The sequence below is a fragment of the Chionomys nivalis genome, chromosome 14 (assembly GCF_950005125.1).
Source record: "Chionomys nivalis chromosome 14, mChiNiv1.1, whole genome shotgun sequence".
NCBI lineage: Eukaryota > Metazoa > Chordata > Mammalia > Rodentia > Cricetidae > Chionomys > Chionomys nivalis.
In genome coordinates, this window is record NC_080099.1 from 13219176 (window position 1) to 13237439 (window position 18264).

Genomic DNA, 18264 nt, shown 5'->3' on the forward strand with positions numbered 1-18264 from the left:
AGAAATGGTGCCTTATGGATACAAAGCGAACTTGAGCTTGTACTCCACTTACCTGCCAGGGCAGGAGCTCTGTGGTAGATGGCTTATCTGGCATGCCTAGAGCTCGGGATTCTGTCCCCAGACTTGGTGTTTCTTCCTCAGTAGGTACAGGGTGGGGCCCAGAAAATTTAATTTCTCTAACAAAGTATAGAACTCTCTGCTGTACTTGTTGAGGATGAACAGGGCTTCCCAGGTAGGGAAGGGGTAACAATACACCAAATGCTCTCTTGAGTTGAACACATGGAATTACATGTTTATTATAAATTACTAAACTAAAACCAATGCTTTACAGTGTAGTTTATGCCCCCTTTTCTCCTATTCATGGTACTCTTCAAGTCTCCAGTTTTCCCATAAGCAAACTACAACGATAGTTATGCCAACCTCATAGTGTACTAAGTCAGTGAACTAATTTTAATATGTAAATGAGATTTAAAAAGCAATGTGTAGCAAAAATTAATTGCCCAATGAAATAACAGTTAGTAATTACTATTTACTGAACATCACCTATGAGTCAGGTAGGGAGCCTAAGTGAGAATTTTGTGCCTGCATTTGTATTTCCGTGCAGGATTTACCCAATTCCTCCTGCCAATGCCCTTTGAGGATACGTAGGAAAGTGTAGCCACATCTACCTCCAAGACAATGAGGTACTCCAGGTGCCAGTTTTAAAAACTACATGGGAGAGAAAGCCTCTGAACTTAAATATTTAAACTCCCAAAGTGTGCTCTTTCCTTCTGTTGCAAACAAGCAAGCAATTAAAAAGAAAACCTCTCAACCAAAGCATTTGCCAGGAAAATTTGCACACGTACCCCAACGTTCAGACACATAGGAATCCAAATGACTCTTTCCTAGGACATGTATGATGGGATCTCCATCTACAATCTGCTTAGAGTTGAACCATGCTTCTTTCTGGTCCAGGGTAAACAGCATCTAGCTCCATTTACAAAGGATTCTCCTCCTTTGGAAAAAATCTTTCATTCTTTTAGGGACCATTCAGAAAGTGATTGAGCCATATGCAGCCTTAAGCCCTACTTCTAAATTTCTTATTTTAAAAAATAATATTCTATTTGTATGAATCAATTATAATAAGATTTTCTGGTTTAAGATCTAAAAAAAAAAACCCATTTCTAACAGTCACTGATCTAATGTACAAAAAAAATCTTGCTTCTATAACCATAATTATCATTCTTTCCATAGAATATATCATAACACTTACTAGATAAAATTGAGGTTATTAGAGTTATTCGTAGCAAGAATATAATGATCATAATAATAATCATACATTGTTCTGTGTGCCTCTGACCCACTGTGCCAGGCAGCAGACTTTTTAATTAATATTTTTAGAATTCTATACTGGCTTCAGGGGGGTATGTATGACACTGTTCCTAGATGTGCACGAATGTCTACTTACTCCAGACAGAGAGCTCACGACTGGCCTAAGTAAGGACCACGAAATCCAAACTTCTGCTTGGTTACTTTTCTATTACTGTGAAGAGACACCATAACCAAGGCAACTTATAAAAGAAAGCCTTTAATTGGAAATTGCTTACAGTTTCAGAGGTTTAGTACATTTTCATCATCGCAGGGACCATGGTACCACGCAGGCAGACATGAGGCTGGAGTTCTACATTTGAATCTAGGGGCAGCAGGTAGAGAGACTCGGTACTTGGAATGGGATTTTAAAATCTCAAAACCCACCCCCAGTGTCACACTTCCTCCAACAAGGCCACATCTCCTAATCCTTTCAAACAGTACTACTCCCCGGTAACCGTGCATTCAGATCTATGAGTCTGTTGGGACGTTTCTCACTCACGCCACCACTGTAAGGAAACTACCAAATCCAACTTGGTGAACCTATGAGTTTTATTAGGGTTACTTACAAGAGTATAAGTGAAGTGTTACTACAGACACAGAATGACTCAGACAGCTGAGTCACCAAAAGCCCAACCAGCAAAAATGACAGGTCATGAAAGTTGGAGACCTGAGGCATACCACAAAGCCCGCAGGTAGCCCAACAGGTTGGAGAGTATTTTTTTGTTTCAGGCAGTTCAGTTGGTCTGAGGCTCTTCTAAGCAGTCGAGTTTATTGGAGAGTTTTCTAGTCAGATGGCTTATCTGAGAGTTTCAGTAGTCTTTACTGCTTATATATACTTGGGGAGGAAGGGACCTAGTGTAGCTATTCTGCTTTAAAGATTTTCTGAGCCTTTTGAGTTGTTATTTCCTGGTTTTAATGAGCTTCCTTGCAGGATAGGATATTTTGCCTCTCTTTAGAACAGCGGTTCTCAACCTTTCTAATGCTAAGACCCTTTAATACATTTTAGGGTGATGCCCAACCCTAAAATTATTTTCATTGCTACTTCATAACTATACTTTTGCTATTGTAAAAATTGTAATACAAGTATTTTTGGAGCTAGAGATTTGTTAAAGGGGTCATGACCCACAGGTTGAGAACCACTGCTTTAGAACAGCATGTTTTGATAGAGCTTCTCTCTAATATGGAAGGTTGTATCTCAGAGGAAATTGCCGCACAACAGTGAGTTCAAGGCCAACCTGAGCATCCTTGTGAGATCCTTATCTTGAATGAAAAGTAAAAGAAGGACTAGGGATGTATGATTCCTTTAGCCTTTTAAATATTAATAGTCTAGTTCTCTCCAGACTGGATAATCTTCTGCCTTTTAAGCATTAACTAACAAGGGCTGGAGAGATGGCTCAGTAGGTAAAGGCACTTGCTGCAAAACCTAACTCCTTGAGTTCAATTCCCCATTGTGGAAGGTAAGAACTGACTCCCCCATGGGTTGCCTTCTGGCTTCCATATGCATGTGTGCCCATGCCTTCCAGATTCACAAATAAATGCAAATATTAAAAAGGTATATTGTTGTCTCTGCTATAACTACTATTGAATCAAAAATAGTACCATTTGAAGACAAAATTGCTTGATCCTAGCAATTCTGAACAGATTAGGAACTTGCTAATCAGTGAATTCAGAAGAGTACAGAATCTTCTAAAGCTTGTGTACTTGTTTCACTCTTGGTCCGTTGCAAAGCAATGACCACCTTACTATTTCAGGAGTTTTAGCCTTTGATGTAATTCTTGACTACAAAAAGCAGAAATGAGGATTTTAAGCATTAAGTCACCATTAATGATTACCCACATTTTGCAGAAACATCGGGCTTTTTCCTATGCTTTCTCAAAAGGAGCACAGCGAGTTGCCATGTTTGCTTTTCCCATATGCATGTGTGTGCGATAGGAGTAAAAGCACAGCTCCTCACACTCTCGGCACTCACGGATCAGCCTTCATCCTCGCCCATCATCTTAGGACACAGAGACAGATGCCATTCATGGAACCATAGGTAGCTGACACACATTTTTAAACCAGGCCTGAAGTATCCACTGGTGACTTTGTGTGTGCGTAGGGTGGGAGGAAGCAGGGGAGAACAACAGTAGGAAGAGGAGGAGCAGCACAAACACGAGCTCGTTTTTCTAATAACGACGCGTTTACTTTTCACTGGGAGAATCTACACATCAGTAATCGGGCAAATGGGTGCCTGTCTTCTTGACATTAGCAGATATTGCATTTAATGAGGACTCGGTTGACCTCAAGCAAACTAAATCCCACCCCTATAGCGCTTTGCAACCCTTCCACCTGGAATAATCCAAACAAAGGGCAGGCTTTCAAGGACAACAGAGCTTCACTGGTGAAGAATCCATGACACCTGCTCTTTTGCAGCGTCTTTCATCCAGCTTGCCACACCTTGAGCTTCTGGCAGGCAGGGTTATGCCAGGCCACACTTATTTATAGTTCCTCTTTACTGTGGTGGTGACTGCAACAGCCATACCTATTATTTGTCCGCAAGTGCCCCACCCTTCAGTGTTCAGGGCAGTGGAACTGCCTGCCTTTGAGGGGAACATACTTTTCTCTCGCTGGCTTCTCTTAAACTTTTCTTATACATTTCCATCATCTTTAAAATTCTTATCTTCTCTTTATGTACTCTTTTATCTTCTAAACATTACTATTTTTATCCCTTAAGCGTATAAAGATTCCATTATAGTGAATAATTTCTAGCGATTATAGCTTCTGAAACAAAAATATCGTCCAAAATTCCTAGCTGTGGGCGGGAACAGATTCAGGAAGGTGTGTGTGTGTTCCTTGCTGCTTTCCAGGATACTAAGAGTTTCAGCGCTTCCCCAAGAACACTGAATTCATGGTGACGGTGGTAGCACTAATGATTAGTAAATTCCCGGTAGGTCAGTAACTGGGCTAGCAGCCATGCAGGATGGCACAGAATTTTGCATTAAGACCTATATACGCCAATAAATACAGCTCAGAAAAATACAACACCAACAAAGCGCCAGCCAGAGCTCGCGTTTCTTGTGCTCCCTACTCGCCATTCTCCTGAATTGCTCATCTCTTCCCTCCTCCACGAGAACCCACATCATAATTTCCTCGTGTCTGGTGGACTAGGAGATTTGATACCCGCAGACCACGCGCCGCGCCTGCGCACAGCGTCTTCTCGCGTGAACGCCCTGCGGTGGCCGCCGACTCCCTGCCCATCCGGAGTGCCTGGCCGGTGGCCGGCATAAGCCACCCTTCGCGTCCTCATGGGACCGGGTACCACCCTGTTCTCCCGAAGCACATCCCTCCTCCCGCCGTCAGGGCCGCACAGGAACTGGTGCGCGCCACCTCACAACAGTTAACACCCAGGAACCCGGCGCAGGAAGGTGCCGCCCCGAGGAGCCGAGCTGGGGGGCGGGACTAGGCCGGAGCCCCGCCCCGCTCCAGATTCAGGCCTCCCATTGGCCTGTGTGCCTGTCCGTCCGCCCGGCACTGGCCCGCGCCTCTTTCTCCGCTACCTCTGCGCGTGTGGGGCGGTCCCCCCGGCAGACCAAGCCGGAGCTGGCGCCGGCTGCCGGGAGCTTACGGGAGGCCGGGAGGGGCGGCGCCAGGGTCGAGCATCACGAGCTGTAGCGCCGCGGCCTCTCTGCCTACAGCACCACCTGGCGCGGGCCAGGGTCCGGTAAGGCGTGGAGCGGGCGGCCTGGTGTGGGGCGGGGTGGGCGCGGGCCTTTCCGCGCCGGGAGCCGCGCGTGCGGCCCGCCTGGCGGGTGGGTAGCCGGGCGGAGGGAGGGGCGCCGCACTCTGTTGGGGTCCGGCTCGCTGGTGCCAGGACACCCCGCTTTCCTCCCAGGAATCCAGCTCTGTGGCTTCTGGATCTCGAGCATCCCGGTGTCTTTTCCTCCTGCGCTGGGGGAAAGACATACTTTGTGGTTCGAAACCCCTTTGGCAAGATTTCTTTCTCAACAGAGCTCGGGGAGGCACATGAGTTAGGCTGTGTGTGTGTTCCTCATTTTAAAAGAAAGAGTTGTTGCAAGCTAGAAAGTTCTAAGATTGGCGTGGTTCCGTCCATTCATCTGCAATGGCACCTGTGCACCGGGGTTGGCCGAGGACTCTGACGCTCTTCACAACCAACCCAAAGTGTGGTGTTGCATTTGTGGCTTTAGGTTCGACCTTATTTTGGAGGGTACTAATGAGCATTCTAGAAAATGTGTGTTGCTTGTGGTGATAAGCATGATCAAAATAACTGACCTCAACAGAAGTGCACCCCTAGTAACGTTGGATCCCTGGAATTATCCTCTTAAATGCTTGTGGCAGTCACTTTAAGCAGAGCAGTTAATAACGTTTTATTTCTGTTGGTGTCGGCATTGTTGGTAACAGTAGCAGCACTGTTGTTAGAAATGGGCTGGGCGCTGTTCTCTGAACACGTTACCCCCGAATAACCCTTTCAGGTTTGTGCTCTTATCTCCCAGTAAATACCTTGGAAGGTTAAGTAACTATTTCAAGACCTGAGTCTTTAAGTAAGCGAGGGAATGGATTCAAACTCAAGCTATAGTCATAGCTCTTCTTCACTTAACGGTGCGTACTCCTTAAGTGTTGTTTATGTTGTTAAGCGATTGCGAAGTAATGCAGAGTTTTATTTGTAGTTTCCAAATATTCTGGAAGTTAGAGAAGAAATTGTTGGTAGCATCCCCTGAATAAATTTAAAAAAATCAATATATCTTGTGTATAACCGCTGCAGTTAACTGGTTATACATCTGCTACACGGTTTCCAAAAATACAACAGTTTAACTTTCTGAATACTGGATTTTACTGAGTCAGCCTGGAGCATTGATTATAAGCTGAAACTGGCTCTTTGGGCGGCTATGAAAGCTTGGAAGTTAGCTGGCCAGGAATTCTGCCATGCTCGTCAGGCTGCTGGACCTTGCTTTAATTAGATCTTCATTCATTCTCCTCAAAAGTTGCTAATGAAGAAGCAACCGAGTCACATCCTTCTAAGGAGTTCAGTGTACTTATGAAAGTACATTTCAGAGTCATGAAGGGCTCACCATTTCAGGGTTGTTGTGCTTTTATTTGGTTGGCTGGTTTTTAGAAAGGGTCAACATAGCCCCAGCAGCTGTGGAATTCGGAATTCACCTGCCTTGACTCCAAATGCACATCTGAGCCTCCATACCCTGCTCATTTTGGAGGTGGTAGTCTTTAAATTAAAAGCTTCCATGATGTTATTATGCCTAATTTACATTTAATTCCATTTTAAAAATTCTTACCTATACTAAATTTTATATTGTGTTAAACAAATTATAACTCATTGAACTTGAAGCAAACTAGTTATATTTTGATACACACACACAAAACTCCACTAAGATTTGTTAATCTTAGGGAACAAAATGTGGGTTCAAAGTTATATTTGGTTTAATAAAATTTAATTATTTTATGGAACGTTAACTAGTTTATTTGGAGGTGATCATTTTGCTTATACAGCTGAAATTGAGCAGTGTTTACAAATTTCAAAGTGAAGAACATATTCTGTAGATATTGTAGAGTATTTTCTGTCGTCTGGATCTCTGTGCTGTTGTTCATAGCCTCCTTCTCGACCTAGAGAAGGAAGTATTTTAAATGTTAATTTCGATCATCCCCATAGCCTCTAAATTTAATCATTAAAAAGTGTTGCAGAAACTCCCTGGTGCTTAGAATGCAGGTTCTGACCATCAGCTTCTGGCTATGGTAGCCAGCAGCAGAAGTGCTGGATCAGGAGTGTTTGTACAGCCTGTAATAAGCATTTGGAGTCTAATTTAAATTTAAGCTGTCTTAATTTAAAGCTTGAGGGAGCGAAGAAAGCCCTCTGAGTAGTTCTTGTTGTGAGCTACGAGAACTGAAACTCAGCGAGGGTGTGACTTAACTATGAATTAGTTGAGCCAGCAAGTGAGGAAACAAGGGTTTAAGGCCAGGCAGTTGGACTGTATAGCTTGCTCTTAGGTCTCTCTTTTGTCTTGGAAAAACCTTCAAGTCAGGCAGTGAAGCCTGTGACGAGATTACTGTGTGTGCACATACGCCATCATATACACCATCATATACGCTATCATTCTGTAAGTTTGTCACTTGGGTTTGCCTTTCCTTTTGTGTGTGCTGTGCTTGTGTGCACTTAATGCAGAAGTCACAGATGTCCTCAGCTGCTCCGTCTTCTTCAGAGACAGGATCTCTCACTAAGCTTAGAGATGACCTTTGTCTAGACTGGCTGGCACCATTTGCCCATCTCAATCCCCCCACCCTCAGCTCTGTGGTTACACCCATGTAACTGGCTTTTTATGTGTGGGTGTTAGAGATTGAAACTCGGGTCCTCATGGTTGTGAAGCAAACACTGTACTCATTGAACCGTCTCCCCAGCCCTTGCTTTCCTGAGAAAAACGAGTGTTCTGGTGGAGTGGTTGGTTCCCAGATTAAACTTCATGAACAGTTTTTGTTTGTTTCGTTTGTTTTTTAAGTATATATGTAGAGAGTATTTGGGACCAGAGAGGAAACTGCCAACTTCTAAGTTAAGAACCTTTTTAAAACCTATTGCCAATGCTGCTGTTTGGAAGGCAGGAGGGCTGCTGTATGTAATCTTGAGGGCAGCCTGTTCTAATTAGTGACTTCAAGACCAGCCTTTGGAGCATAGCAAAATGGTATCTTTAAGACCACATCAGAAGTACCCTCCGAAGCCCACTGTCCCCGTCCTGTCCTAAAAGATAGGATTTAACTGCCAAAGAGGGAAGGTCATAATTAATAACATAAAAATAAATATACATTTACTATTAAGTATTATATTATTACACTGCCCAAGTCTCTCCTTAGGTGGCCACAGGCCAGTGAAAACCTGACTAACCCCTATGCCAATTCAAAGACCATTTGGGATCTCTTCCTAACAGATTCAAGTTCAGGTCTGTAACTGCCAAGAGGACTCATTACTACAAGTCATGACCTCTCCTCTCCTCTGAATAGAGTCGGTGGCGCTGGTCTCCATGGTGCTGTCTCCAGTGGATAACCTTTCCAGATGGTGACCACCTCATTTCTGTCCCCAGGGCATGATGCGACTTTACAGTTGAAGTTCCTGTTGGAAGTACTCTGGAAGCCCTGTTTGTAAACAACACCCAGAGAGTTCCACAGCCTCAGAGTTCAAGAACTCCTTTCTCTTGTTGCTTACTCTTGAAAGAGGACAGGGAGAGTGGCAGTGGCCATGCCAGCAGAGAACCAGGATTCATGAAACTTTGAAGTTTCCTGGAGCATGTCCCAGGATCTGTGAAACTCTGGAGTAGGGCCCACAGAGGAAAGCTGTGGACTTCAGGAACGGTAGAATATAGAGAGTACTGCATGGTGGGGGCTGGGGAGATGGTGCAGCAGTCAAGAGCACTTGTTCTTGCACAGATTGGGGTGTAGTTGCCAGTAGCCACATGGCGGCTCACAGCCATCTGTAACTCTGGTTCCACAGGATCTGACACCCTCGTTTGGCTTCCTTAGGCATGGTACACAGACGTGCATGCAGATAGAAACACCCACCTGAGAGACCCTCCCCTTCCTACACAGTGAGGTTAATGAAGTAGAAACAAACACAGAGGCAAGTTTGAAAGGGAAATCTTCATATGCAGGAATGAAGAAAGACTCTCCCTGCAGTGGCCTGGAGTTGAAGTGGGTAGGCTGCCCTGGGTAGGTCGCCCTGGGTAGGTGGGGAATTAAGGACAAGTGAAGTATTTATTGCTCTGCAGAAACTGGAAATTGATTTCCTAGGCCCCATTTACCCTCAGGAGTCAGAATTTTATGTACTGAGTGAGAAGTAGGAGAGCAATGACCTTCCTGTAGATGGGACTGGAAGTCTGTGCCCTGCCTAGGATGGAGGTAGGTTAAGCTAGTCACCCCACATCGTAAGTATGATCATAGACCTCTCTCACTTGAATCTGGGTTTGGAGATAGGTATCCATTTAGAATATGAACTAATTTAAGAGTTGGTTTTAGGCCATAAACCCTGGATCTCACTGAAGCAAACTCAGAGTGGGCTCCAAAAGTTGGCTTCTAGAGCACATAAAACATGTCAGGCCACTGTCAGAGATCTCTACTGTTTCCTCAGATAAAAATGACACCATGAAAGAAACCAAAATTTATACATGGGTACCAAAGACATTAGAGTGATTTGGAAGGTCTTGGAAAGGTCTTGGAAATATATAATGAAACCAGAATTTTAAATTATATGAACAGGTTCAGATAGAAATATAGACAAATAAAGTGGAAAACAATGCCAATCAGACATAGGTAAGTAGGGCTGGGGATGTGGTTTAGTTGGGAGAGTACTTGCCTAGTGTGCACAATGCCCTGGGTTTGCTGTCTAGCTCTGCAGGAGAACTAGCCAGGCAGTGGCACGTGCCTGCACTGTGGCGCATGCCTGCACCTTGGAGGCAGGAAGATGGGAAGCCCAAGGCCTGAGATACGAGGTTTGTCTCAAAAAGAGAAAGAAAGGGATCATTAAAGAGCTATGAGAATTTAGGATAGAGTTGTTTCATTAGTAGTTTTAGTTGGAAATATGGGATTTAGAGAGAAAAGAAATAACTACATTAAAAAACTGAAGGAAAAACACGAACAAAAGTTTCAAGGGCTATACTTTGAAACATGAAAGGAAGAGCAGAGCAAGAGCCCAAGGAGCAGCTGCTAAGCTGGGTGAAATACCGCATGCATGCCAGTTCCTGTCACTGAGCTTTCATGGCTTTTAACAAATTAAGAAGTTTAAGGTAGGTGGAACTGTAGGTGTGATTCAAGGAAAATCTGCTTAAGTCTAGAAATCCACCAATGAGAGCATAGTTAACGTTAGGGCTATGGAGATAGTCTAAGTAGCTGTAATCTTCTGCTTTACACAGGCATCTCAAGGAGCTAGGTGTGGGGGTTCATTCCTGTAGTCCCATGACTCAGGTGCTGAGGCAGGAAGATTTACTTGATTTGGGGCTATAGAGTGTATTCCTGCCTCCCACCCCCATGGGGAAAAGGATTACCAAACAAAACAAACTCCTATCCAGAAGACTTAATAGTGGGAGGGGGACCCAACAGGTCAAGAGACTGCCACAGGATGGGAGGAGGAAGGAGTGTGTGCATGTGTTATGGGAATGTATTCTATACATATTATATACATGTATAGGATGACAGAGTCTTTTTTTTTTAAAGACCAAAAGTAAGAAAAAAAATAGGCTCATAGTTACATTTTCTATGCATAGGAAATGTATTTGGTCTTCGTCCTGCTCTTTGCTGAGAGCTACAAGTTGCAGAGTTTCCTGCGTGATAGGAATGTCATTTGTTCTTGATAAGGCTTTTTGATCACGCTTTGCTAAGGAGGTAACTGGGTAAAGCTCCTGGAGAGCTGCAGGATGGGGCTGGGCACTGTAGGGACCAGAGGACTGGAGGCTTGGCCTCAGCCATGACCTCTGGGAAGGGTGGGACTGGACATTAAGCTCTATAAAGCCTCCCAAATTAGAGGAGTTCATGTGCTTCTAGGTTGCTAATCACGCGGAAGAGCAGGGGAGGCAGTGTACCCCGTTCCCTGCACTTTGCCCAGCATATCTCTCTATCTGCAGTTTATCTGCGGCCTTTCTATATCTTTTGCAATTGAACAGTAAATACAGTAAATCTTTCTCTGAGTACGGTGACCCATTCTAGCAAACTGTCACGCCCATGAGAAGCTGCTTGATGAGAAGTGTAGGTGACAATCTGTTACTCAGAGTTGGCAGCCAGAGCAAGGCCAGGCCGGTGAGTGTGGGTCCTTAACTGTCCGTGTAATGTCACAGGTGAGGGGTCAGGGCGTCCTTGGTGTCTGCTGTGCCGCTGTGTGGAGGAGTCCGGTATTCTGGTCGGGCGTTTGCTGTAACTCATAGGAGGGAGGCGCTGAGCTAGCAGAATTGGCGACTGAAATGTGGAAGGAGAGTAAAAAGCTTTCTCTTTACACATAAACAGTTTTGTTCCTTCCTTGATCTGTAGGCAGTAGATCACTAACTAGGTCCGGATATAAGTTCTATTACTTGTTTCTAGAGGAATGGGGAGCTGCATGGCCGGGGAAACAGAACCCTCACTAGTCCCTTAACATTGTGTCTTAAGTTTCCAACATGTAAATGGAAGTTAAATGTAAATCTGAAGAAATTAGGCTGTGTGATTTTTAGATCTCCTGGTTTTGTGATCACCAAAGTAAATTTGGGTATCTTTATGGATATTCAGGTTGTATATAAGTAAAACTTCAACGGCAAAAACTGCATGAAGTAAAAATTGAAAGCCAAATTCACTTCTGTCCTTTCGGCTCTCCAGATCTTCATGTATGTGTTTATTTATGAGGGCAAGTTTGTTTATTGTGTTATTTGTGTTTTATGTGTACAATCTTCACTAAACACAAAACATTGCTTCTGTTAAATATTTTTGCCATCTTTTCTCTTAAATCACAGCTGCATTTTAATTGCTGGCTAGAATTGGATCATAGATTTGAACAGGTTGCTGGTGAGGACTTTGTTAGTTTTCCCTTAGTCATCTTTTCCTTCTCACCATTTCCTACTTTTTTTGTCAGCTTTTCTTAAGGCACACACTTACCGCTTAAATTCCTGCTCTAAAATTTTTGGTTAGATTCATCTCTGTCTTGGCCCTTTTTGTACAGTGATTTTTATCCTCCTCAAGAGTAGAAAAGGTTTCATTCCTGTTCCTGTCACTGCGTTGTCCTTTGTGCTTTATTTTAAAGTTACTTGTGTCCATGGCTATCTAAGCTGAGTGGGACATCTGTGACATTGTTGCAAATCTTCAGCTCTGCATTACATCTAGCATCAGCCTCACCCTCCAGAAGTGGGTGTGTTGGTGGGGCTCCAAGCCTTAGGCAAATGCCTTTGAAACAGTGTATCCCATCTTTGTTCTGATGTCTGGTGGGTGACAGAAAACAGCTTCAGTAGATTTACTTGTAGACTGCAGTATTTCAGTGTCTATGACTGTGTGGTCAGCAATACTTGGAAAACTAGCCTTTTTGGGTCATGGCGGCACACACTTTTAATGCCAGCACTGGGAAGACCGAGGCAGGTGGATCTCTGTGAATTCGAGGCCAGCCTGGTCTACAGAACAAGTTCCAGGACAGGCTCCAAAACTACATAAAGAAACCCTGTCTCGAAAAACCAAAAAAAAAAAAAAAAAAAAAAAGAAAGAAAAGAAAACTAGCCTTATTTGAATTTGCTGATCTCTGGATTGAAATATTTGCAGAAAATAATTCAGAAATAGTGCTAACTTCAGGCCTATAGGGTGTGTGTGTGCAAGTGCAGCATGGGTAGGAGATTTTATGCCCTTCAGATGGCAGGGGTTCGTGGCCTCTGCCGCAGAGGCCAGCAGCATTGTTTCAGGTAAAGAACTAATGAATAAATAGTTTAGGCACTCTGAGCCACATGTGTTTCCTTTGTCTTCTGTGTTTTTCACATATGTGTTTTTGTAACCCTATAAAAAATTTGAAAACCACTCTTAGGTCAAGGACCACATACATAAAAAGCAACCATAGCCTGTTGCTTTTAGAAAAACACACCCATTTCTTTGATTGCTAACCTACACTGTCATAAAACAGTATTGCTTGCCCATAAAACAGAGACACTTTGAAACTAGTGTCTTGTTTGATGGTAAAATTTAAAGTGTGGTGCACAGTTTTCTTTTCTAGAGAATACCCATTGTTTCAGTGTTGTCTGCTGGGGGAAGCTGAGGGGAAACTAAAAACTGAGAGGAAGTAAATCTGAGAAGTCCATACTATCTCTGTAACTTCTGTGGAAGCTGGAACAAGCGCTTACTTAAAAGTCATATTTTATGGTTGCTCTTAGGAAGTTTTTAGTTGGTCAATGATAAGAATAGGACAGCTCCGCGGGCACAAAAAATCCAATTAGGTCAAATCAAACCAAATCAAAATGCCGATCGTTTCATTAAGAATGACGCTCTCCGGTGGCTGAGTGCATGGCTGGGAGACAGAACAGCAGGGAGCCCAAGCAGCCCAGGTATTTCTCCTTTGGGAGTTCACATAAATACCCTGTGGGAGTGGTCCTGACCCCCCCCTCCTCTGGGAGGGGTCAGGCCTGGCATGCTAGGATTTCGAGTCCAGAGCAAAGCAACTCCCAGGCCAGAGGCTGGGGCTTTGCTCCCAACTTAACAGTCAAGCTGTGCTCTTGCTTTATTGCTTAGTTAGCATCCTTTAGCTTTGAAATTCTACTTAGCAGAGCTTCTTCCCGCTTACCAGGAAGTTGAAAAAAGAAGTGGAGAAGCCAAAGACTGTCCATAACATCTGCAGGTAGACAACCAAAAGCTGCACATTTCAGCGTTCTAGGTAGCTATATAGTCGAGCTTTATATGGAATGCCATTGCAGTCTTCCGTGAGGTCTTTAATAAATTAAATGGTTGTTGCAGCATTTGCTGGCACACTTAAAACCACTGCATAGATTTCTTTTTAAAATAATTTCAAAAGATGCATTTTACACATATAGCATCCCCTTTCCAGGGCAACTTTGTACATGCGTTCAAAGTGGAATATCTTACCTCTGGATGATATATATTTGCTTTTTGGTTGCTGTGATCTAAACCTGACTCCCCGCCCCCAAAATGGCAGAGTTCATGATAGAAGTAAGAGCTCATAGCTGGGACCAAAGGGGTTAGAGGGACATGGTAGCTCTTTTTTCCCCTTTTCATTCAGTCCAGGACCCCAACCCATGCATGGTGTCACCCACATTCAGGGTAGGCATTTCCCACTAAACTGTTCTGGAAATGTGCTCACCGACACCCGAAGTGTGTCTCCTGGGTGATTCTAGTTCCAGTCTGGTGTAGCTCTGTTGCCAAGGTCAGGAAATGTAACATCAGTAGTGTATCTCTCTCCCTGTCAGCCTCCTCAGTTTAGCCTTTAAACTAAAGCATTTTCCCATGTGCAGTGAGAGTCCATGTCTGCCTTTGAAATAAATGAGGCGATGCTTTTGGTGCAGTGTGTTCTTATGAGTACTTTGTTTTTCCCAGGTGAGAGAAAAGATGTTTTCCCGGGTAAGAGCTGTTGTCACTCCTTGTACTTTGACATGTCGTCATTTGCACCTGAAGGAGAAAGGCAAGCCGCTCATGTTGAACCCACGAACAAACAAGGTCAGTGACATTAATGCCAATGCGATTTATCTTCCTGGTGGAGGTGTGCTGTTAGACCGATAAGGCATTAAAGTTTTGTCTGCTAGCTCTGTTGCTGTAGAACAAAGGTCTTTTGGGGAGAGTTGCTTTTTCTGTACCAGACCTTCTCATTCAGCTGGGTTTTGTTTCTTTGTATGGTTGGTTGATGTTGTGCTTTGAGACAGGGTTTCTCTGTGTAGCCTTGGCTGTCCTAGAACTCACTCTGTAGAACAGACTGGCCTCAAACTCAGAGATCTCCCTGCCTCTGCCTCCTGGGTGCTCCCAAGAAAACATTCAAGTTTTGACTTGTTCTCACCTTTATTTACTGTATGACACTGGCATCTGAGTAAGACCCCTTGGTAACTCACCTGCTGCCATCTGAAAAAAATGGCAGAACAGTAGCCACTGCTTGCTGAAACAGGCTTTGACATGCTTTGCATAGTGCCTGGCATGTGGTTGAGACGCGTCAGTAGCGGTTGGGGATAGTTCCATGGTTGAGCATGTTTACCACGTTCCTAGATTCACACCTCAGCACCATAAAAAGGCATTCATGAAATGTAACTCTGGGTGAATATGTCTGCTGTGTGTCAACTTGACCCAAGCTAGAGTCATCAGAGAGGAAGGAGACTCAGTTAAGGAAATGTCTCTATGAGATCCAGCTAGGTGTTTTCTCAATTAATGATCAGTGGGGGAGGGCCCAGCTTATGGTGGGTGGTGCCACCCCTGGGCTGATGGTCCTGGGTTCTATAAGATAGGAGGCTGAGCAAGCCTTGGGGGATAAGCAGCACCCCTCCATGGCCTCTGCATCAGCTCCTGACTCCAGGTTCCTGCCCTGCTTGAGTTTCTGTCCTGACTTCCTCCAATGATGGACTCCAATCTGGAAGTGTAAACCAGATGAACCCTTTCCTCCCCAGCTTGCTTTTTGGTTATGATGTTTTTTTGCAGCCATAGAAACCCTAACTAAGACAATGAAATATTTTTAAAATGAAGACAGTACTTAGAGAAAGCTTGCCAGAGGATAGATCCATAGAGTTTATGAAGTATGTCTTTTGGGGAATGCTGTGTTGAGATTAAAGATGTGATCTGTTTTTTAAAAGAAACTTGCCATAAGAATTTTGCCAATCTGATTTTTTTTTTTCAATTATAAGAAAAAACTATGAGCTGGTTAGCATGGTAATGTTTACAGGGGTTTGAGACCTGAATAGCAGATGCCCTGAATTTCCCGCATCTCAGCGTGTCAGCTGCGGTTAAAAGATGCTTAAAGAAGACCCCTTCTTGGTTTTCATCTACCTCCAGATCTTATGTGCTCCTTAACCTGTACCTCATTCCTAATCCAGGGCTGGAGACATAGTGTGATGAAAGAGACCACCATGGCGTGTTTGGAGACCGGTTCAAACCCTAGAAACATTACAGAACAAAACAAAGCAGAGCCAGTGGCCTTTCCACACTACCAGAGCAGTGTGGTTGCTCCGCCTCTGAAACTCTGTAGCAGTTAGGCCCCGGCTCTTATGCCATGCCAGCTTTTGTCTCTTTCTGCTGCTTTTCATGTTTTAAGATCATGATTCCCTGAGTTTATCTTTCTGAGTCTATTTCCTGTTTCTTTGGCCAATACTATTCATCAACTTTGTATCTTTTCTAATGTTTCATAGTAGCCATTTTGTAAACATGTTGGATTTTTTTTTTACTTATTTTTTTTCTATAAATTGTGTGTATGTGTGTGTGTGTGTGTGTGTGTGTGCTTGCAGAGGTGTCAGAACCTTCTAGATCCGGAGTTATAAGTGCTCTCAGCACCTGCCAGTTATCTTCTGGTGCTTTCAAGGCTTTTCTGGATGTTGTATTCCCCAAATACCTCAGAGCTTTTCTATGTCTCACTCCTATGGACGCCTTATTCCCTAAGCCTTTTCCTAGACAGCTTTTTGTTCAGCCTGTTGTTTACTGTGGGTGTTATACAATGTTTCAAGCAGCTCTCTGAAGCTAAGCTCAGCTGCTTTTCTAGGACTAATGCTCCCAGATCATTGGTAAGCCTTCAGAACTTTGCAGAACTAAGAAAAAAGTTGATTCTGAATATTTGGCCAGTGCTTTTACCCCTTACCTCTTTTATGGAGGAAAAATACTTAAGCATTTGTGCTGGGCTCATTTTAGTATAATTTATCCCACAGCTAAAAACTGGAAATTAAATATGTTGACATAGATTAATTTTTAGCTCTATTTTGTTGATTTCATTTATACGTTACATGCATCTATATAATAGGAAGTTTTATGTGCATTTTCTAAGCATATATAGGTTAACAGTGTGCTTTGATAGGCAACTGTAGTGTACACTGTATGGATGTACCATAAATTCCTTATAGCACAGATGATGAACTTCAGCTTGTAACAGCCAAGAGATCTAGGAGCACTGTTAGATCTGATCCCTGTTACATTCTCTGGAATGGCTATGTGCAGGTCATAGCGTGTGATTAGAAGATGTGCGCATTAAGGTTTGTGAGTGTAGCGAGGTGTGGCAGCACACACCTTTAATCCCAGCACTAGGGAAGCCAGAGGCCTGCCAGGTCTATAGAGCAAGTTTCAGGACAGCCGGGGCCACACGGAAACCCTGCATCGAAAGAAAAGCAAACCCAAGACGTTTAGGTGTGCATTAGGCTGTCTTCCGTGACCAGCAGCAGCCCCTCTAAGAGTAGCCCTTCCCACACGGTCAGCAATCGTGGTATCATCAGTCTTGAAACATTTTGAAGTTCCTGGAATGTGTATTTTACCCTTTAGAATTTTCACTTAATTTGTATTTTAAAGGACGGTGCTGTTGCTACTGTAGTTGGTACTAATTTTAATTCTTTATTTCTATTTTTTTTTTCTTCAGGGGATGGCGTTTACATTACAAGAACGACAAATGCTTGGTCTTCAAGGACTTTTGCCTCCCAAAATAGAAACACAAGATATTCAAGCCTTACGATTCCATAGAAACTTGAAAAAAATGACTAGCCCTTTAGAAAAGTAAGAGTTGGTTGGGTGTTTAGTTTTTATGTTGGCAATCATTTTTAGAATTACGGTGTGATTATTTATGGCATGAGAACACTCTCAATGATTGTGCCTTCTTCGCTTTAGGGCACACTTGCCAGTGCTCACTGTTGTAGAGTTTGGCAGTGAGGATGACTTGCAGTCACATTCCACATGTGATTAGAGCATTGGTCACAGAGGTGCCGTCTAATTTGCTCATATTCTATCCCGTGCTTTCGCTGCTCTCTCACTTTGTGTGTGACATTCTGCTGCTAGATTTGGAAGTGCAAGAATCCAGTGGAGCCCTTTCATGCTGGTAGAAAATGTAGGTCCTTGCGGTTGCATGGAACATCAAATATTGAGGGAGCTAATTGGCTTTTATAAGTAGGTTGCATGTGCTGCTAGCTAACCTGTTCCCATGATAGCCCAGGGACCAACCCAGGAACATACAGCCCGCCTTCTAGGAGTTTAGCAGCCAATAGCTACACTGTACTGTGACTGTGCTCTGTCTGCTTTGGTGTGTGTTGTGGTAGAAAAATTGCACAGGGGGGGTCTATTCTGAGAGCATCTAGCTCAGCTTAGGGAATCAGATAAAACTTCCTCTCTGAGCTGAAATTTAAAGCAGGTTACAACTAATGAGTTGCAACAGAATGAGAGGAAGTTCTCACAGAGAGTAGTCTGAGTTCAGGATTGGCTGTCTGTTGGGGTAAATAGAAACACGGCTGACCTGTGCAAGCAGTTCCGTGGATGCGATGG

General features: G+C 43.7%; 1 protein-coding gene across 2 annotated transcripts in view; it reads left to right on the forward strand.

Moving 5' to 3' along the window:
* Positions 1 to 4895: 4895 nt before the first annotated feature.
* The window catches only part of Me2 (malic enzyme 2), a 43436-nt gene continuing 30067 nt past the window's right edge, over positions 4896 to 18264 (forward strand). The window contains exons 1-3 of one of the 2 annotated variants that reach the window (XM_057789171.1): positions 4896 to 5050; positions 14377 to 14496; positions 17372 to 17505. In XM_057789171.1, the coding sequence (XP_057645154.1) occupies positions 14389 to 14496; positions 17372 to 17505 (242 nt within the window). In that variant the 5' untranslated portion in view covers positions 4896 to 5050; positions 14377 to 14388. Of the gene's footprint in view, positions 5051 to 8886; positions 9035 to 14376; positions 14497 to 17371; positions 17506 to 18264 lie in introns of those variants that run through there. The other variant, XM_057789170.1, reaches the window with a different exon arrangement.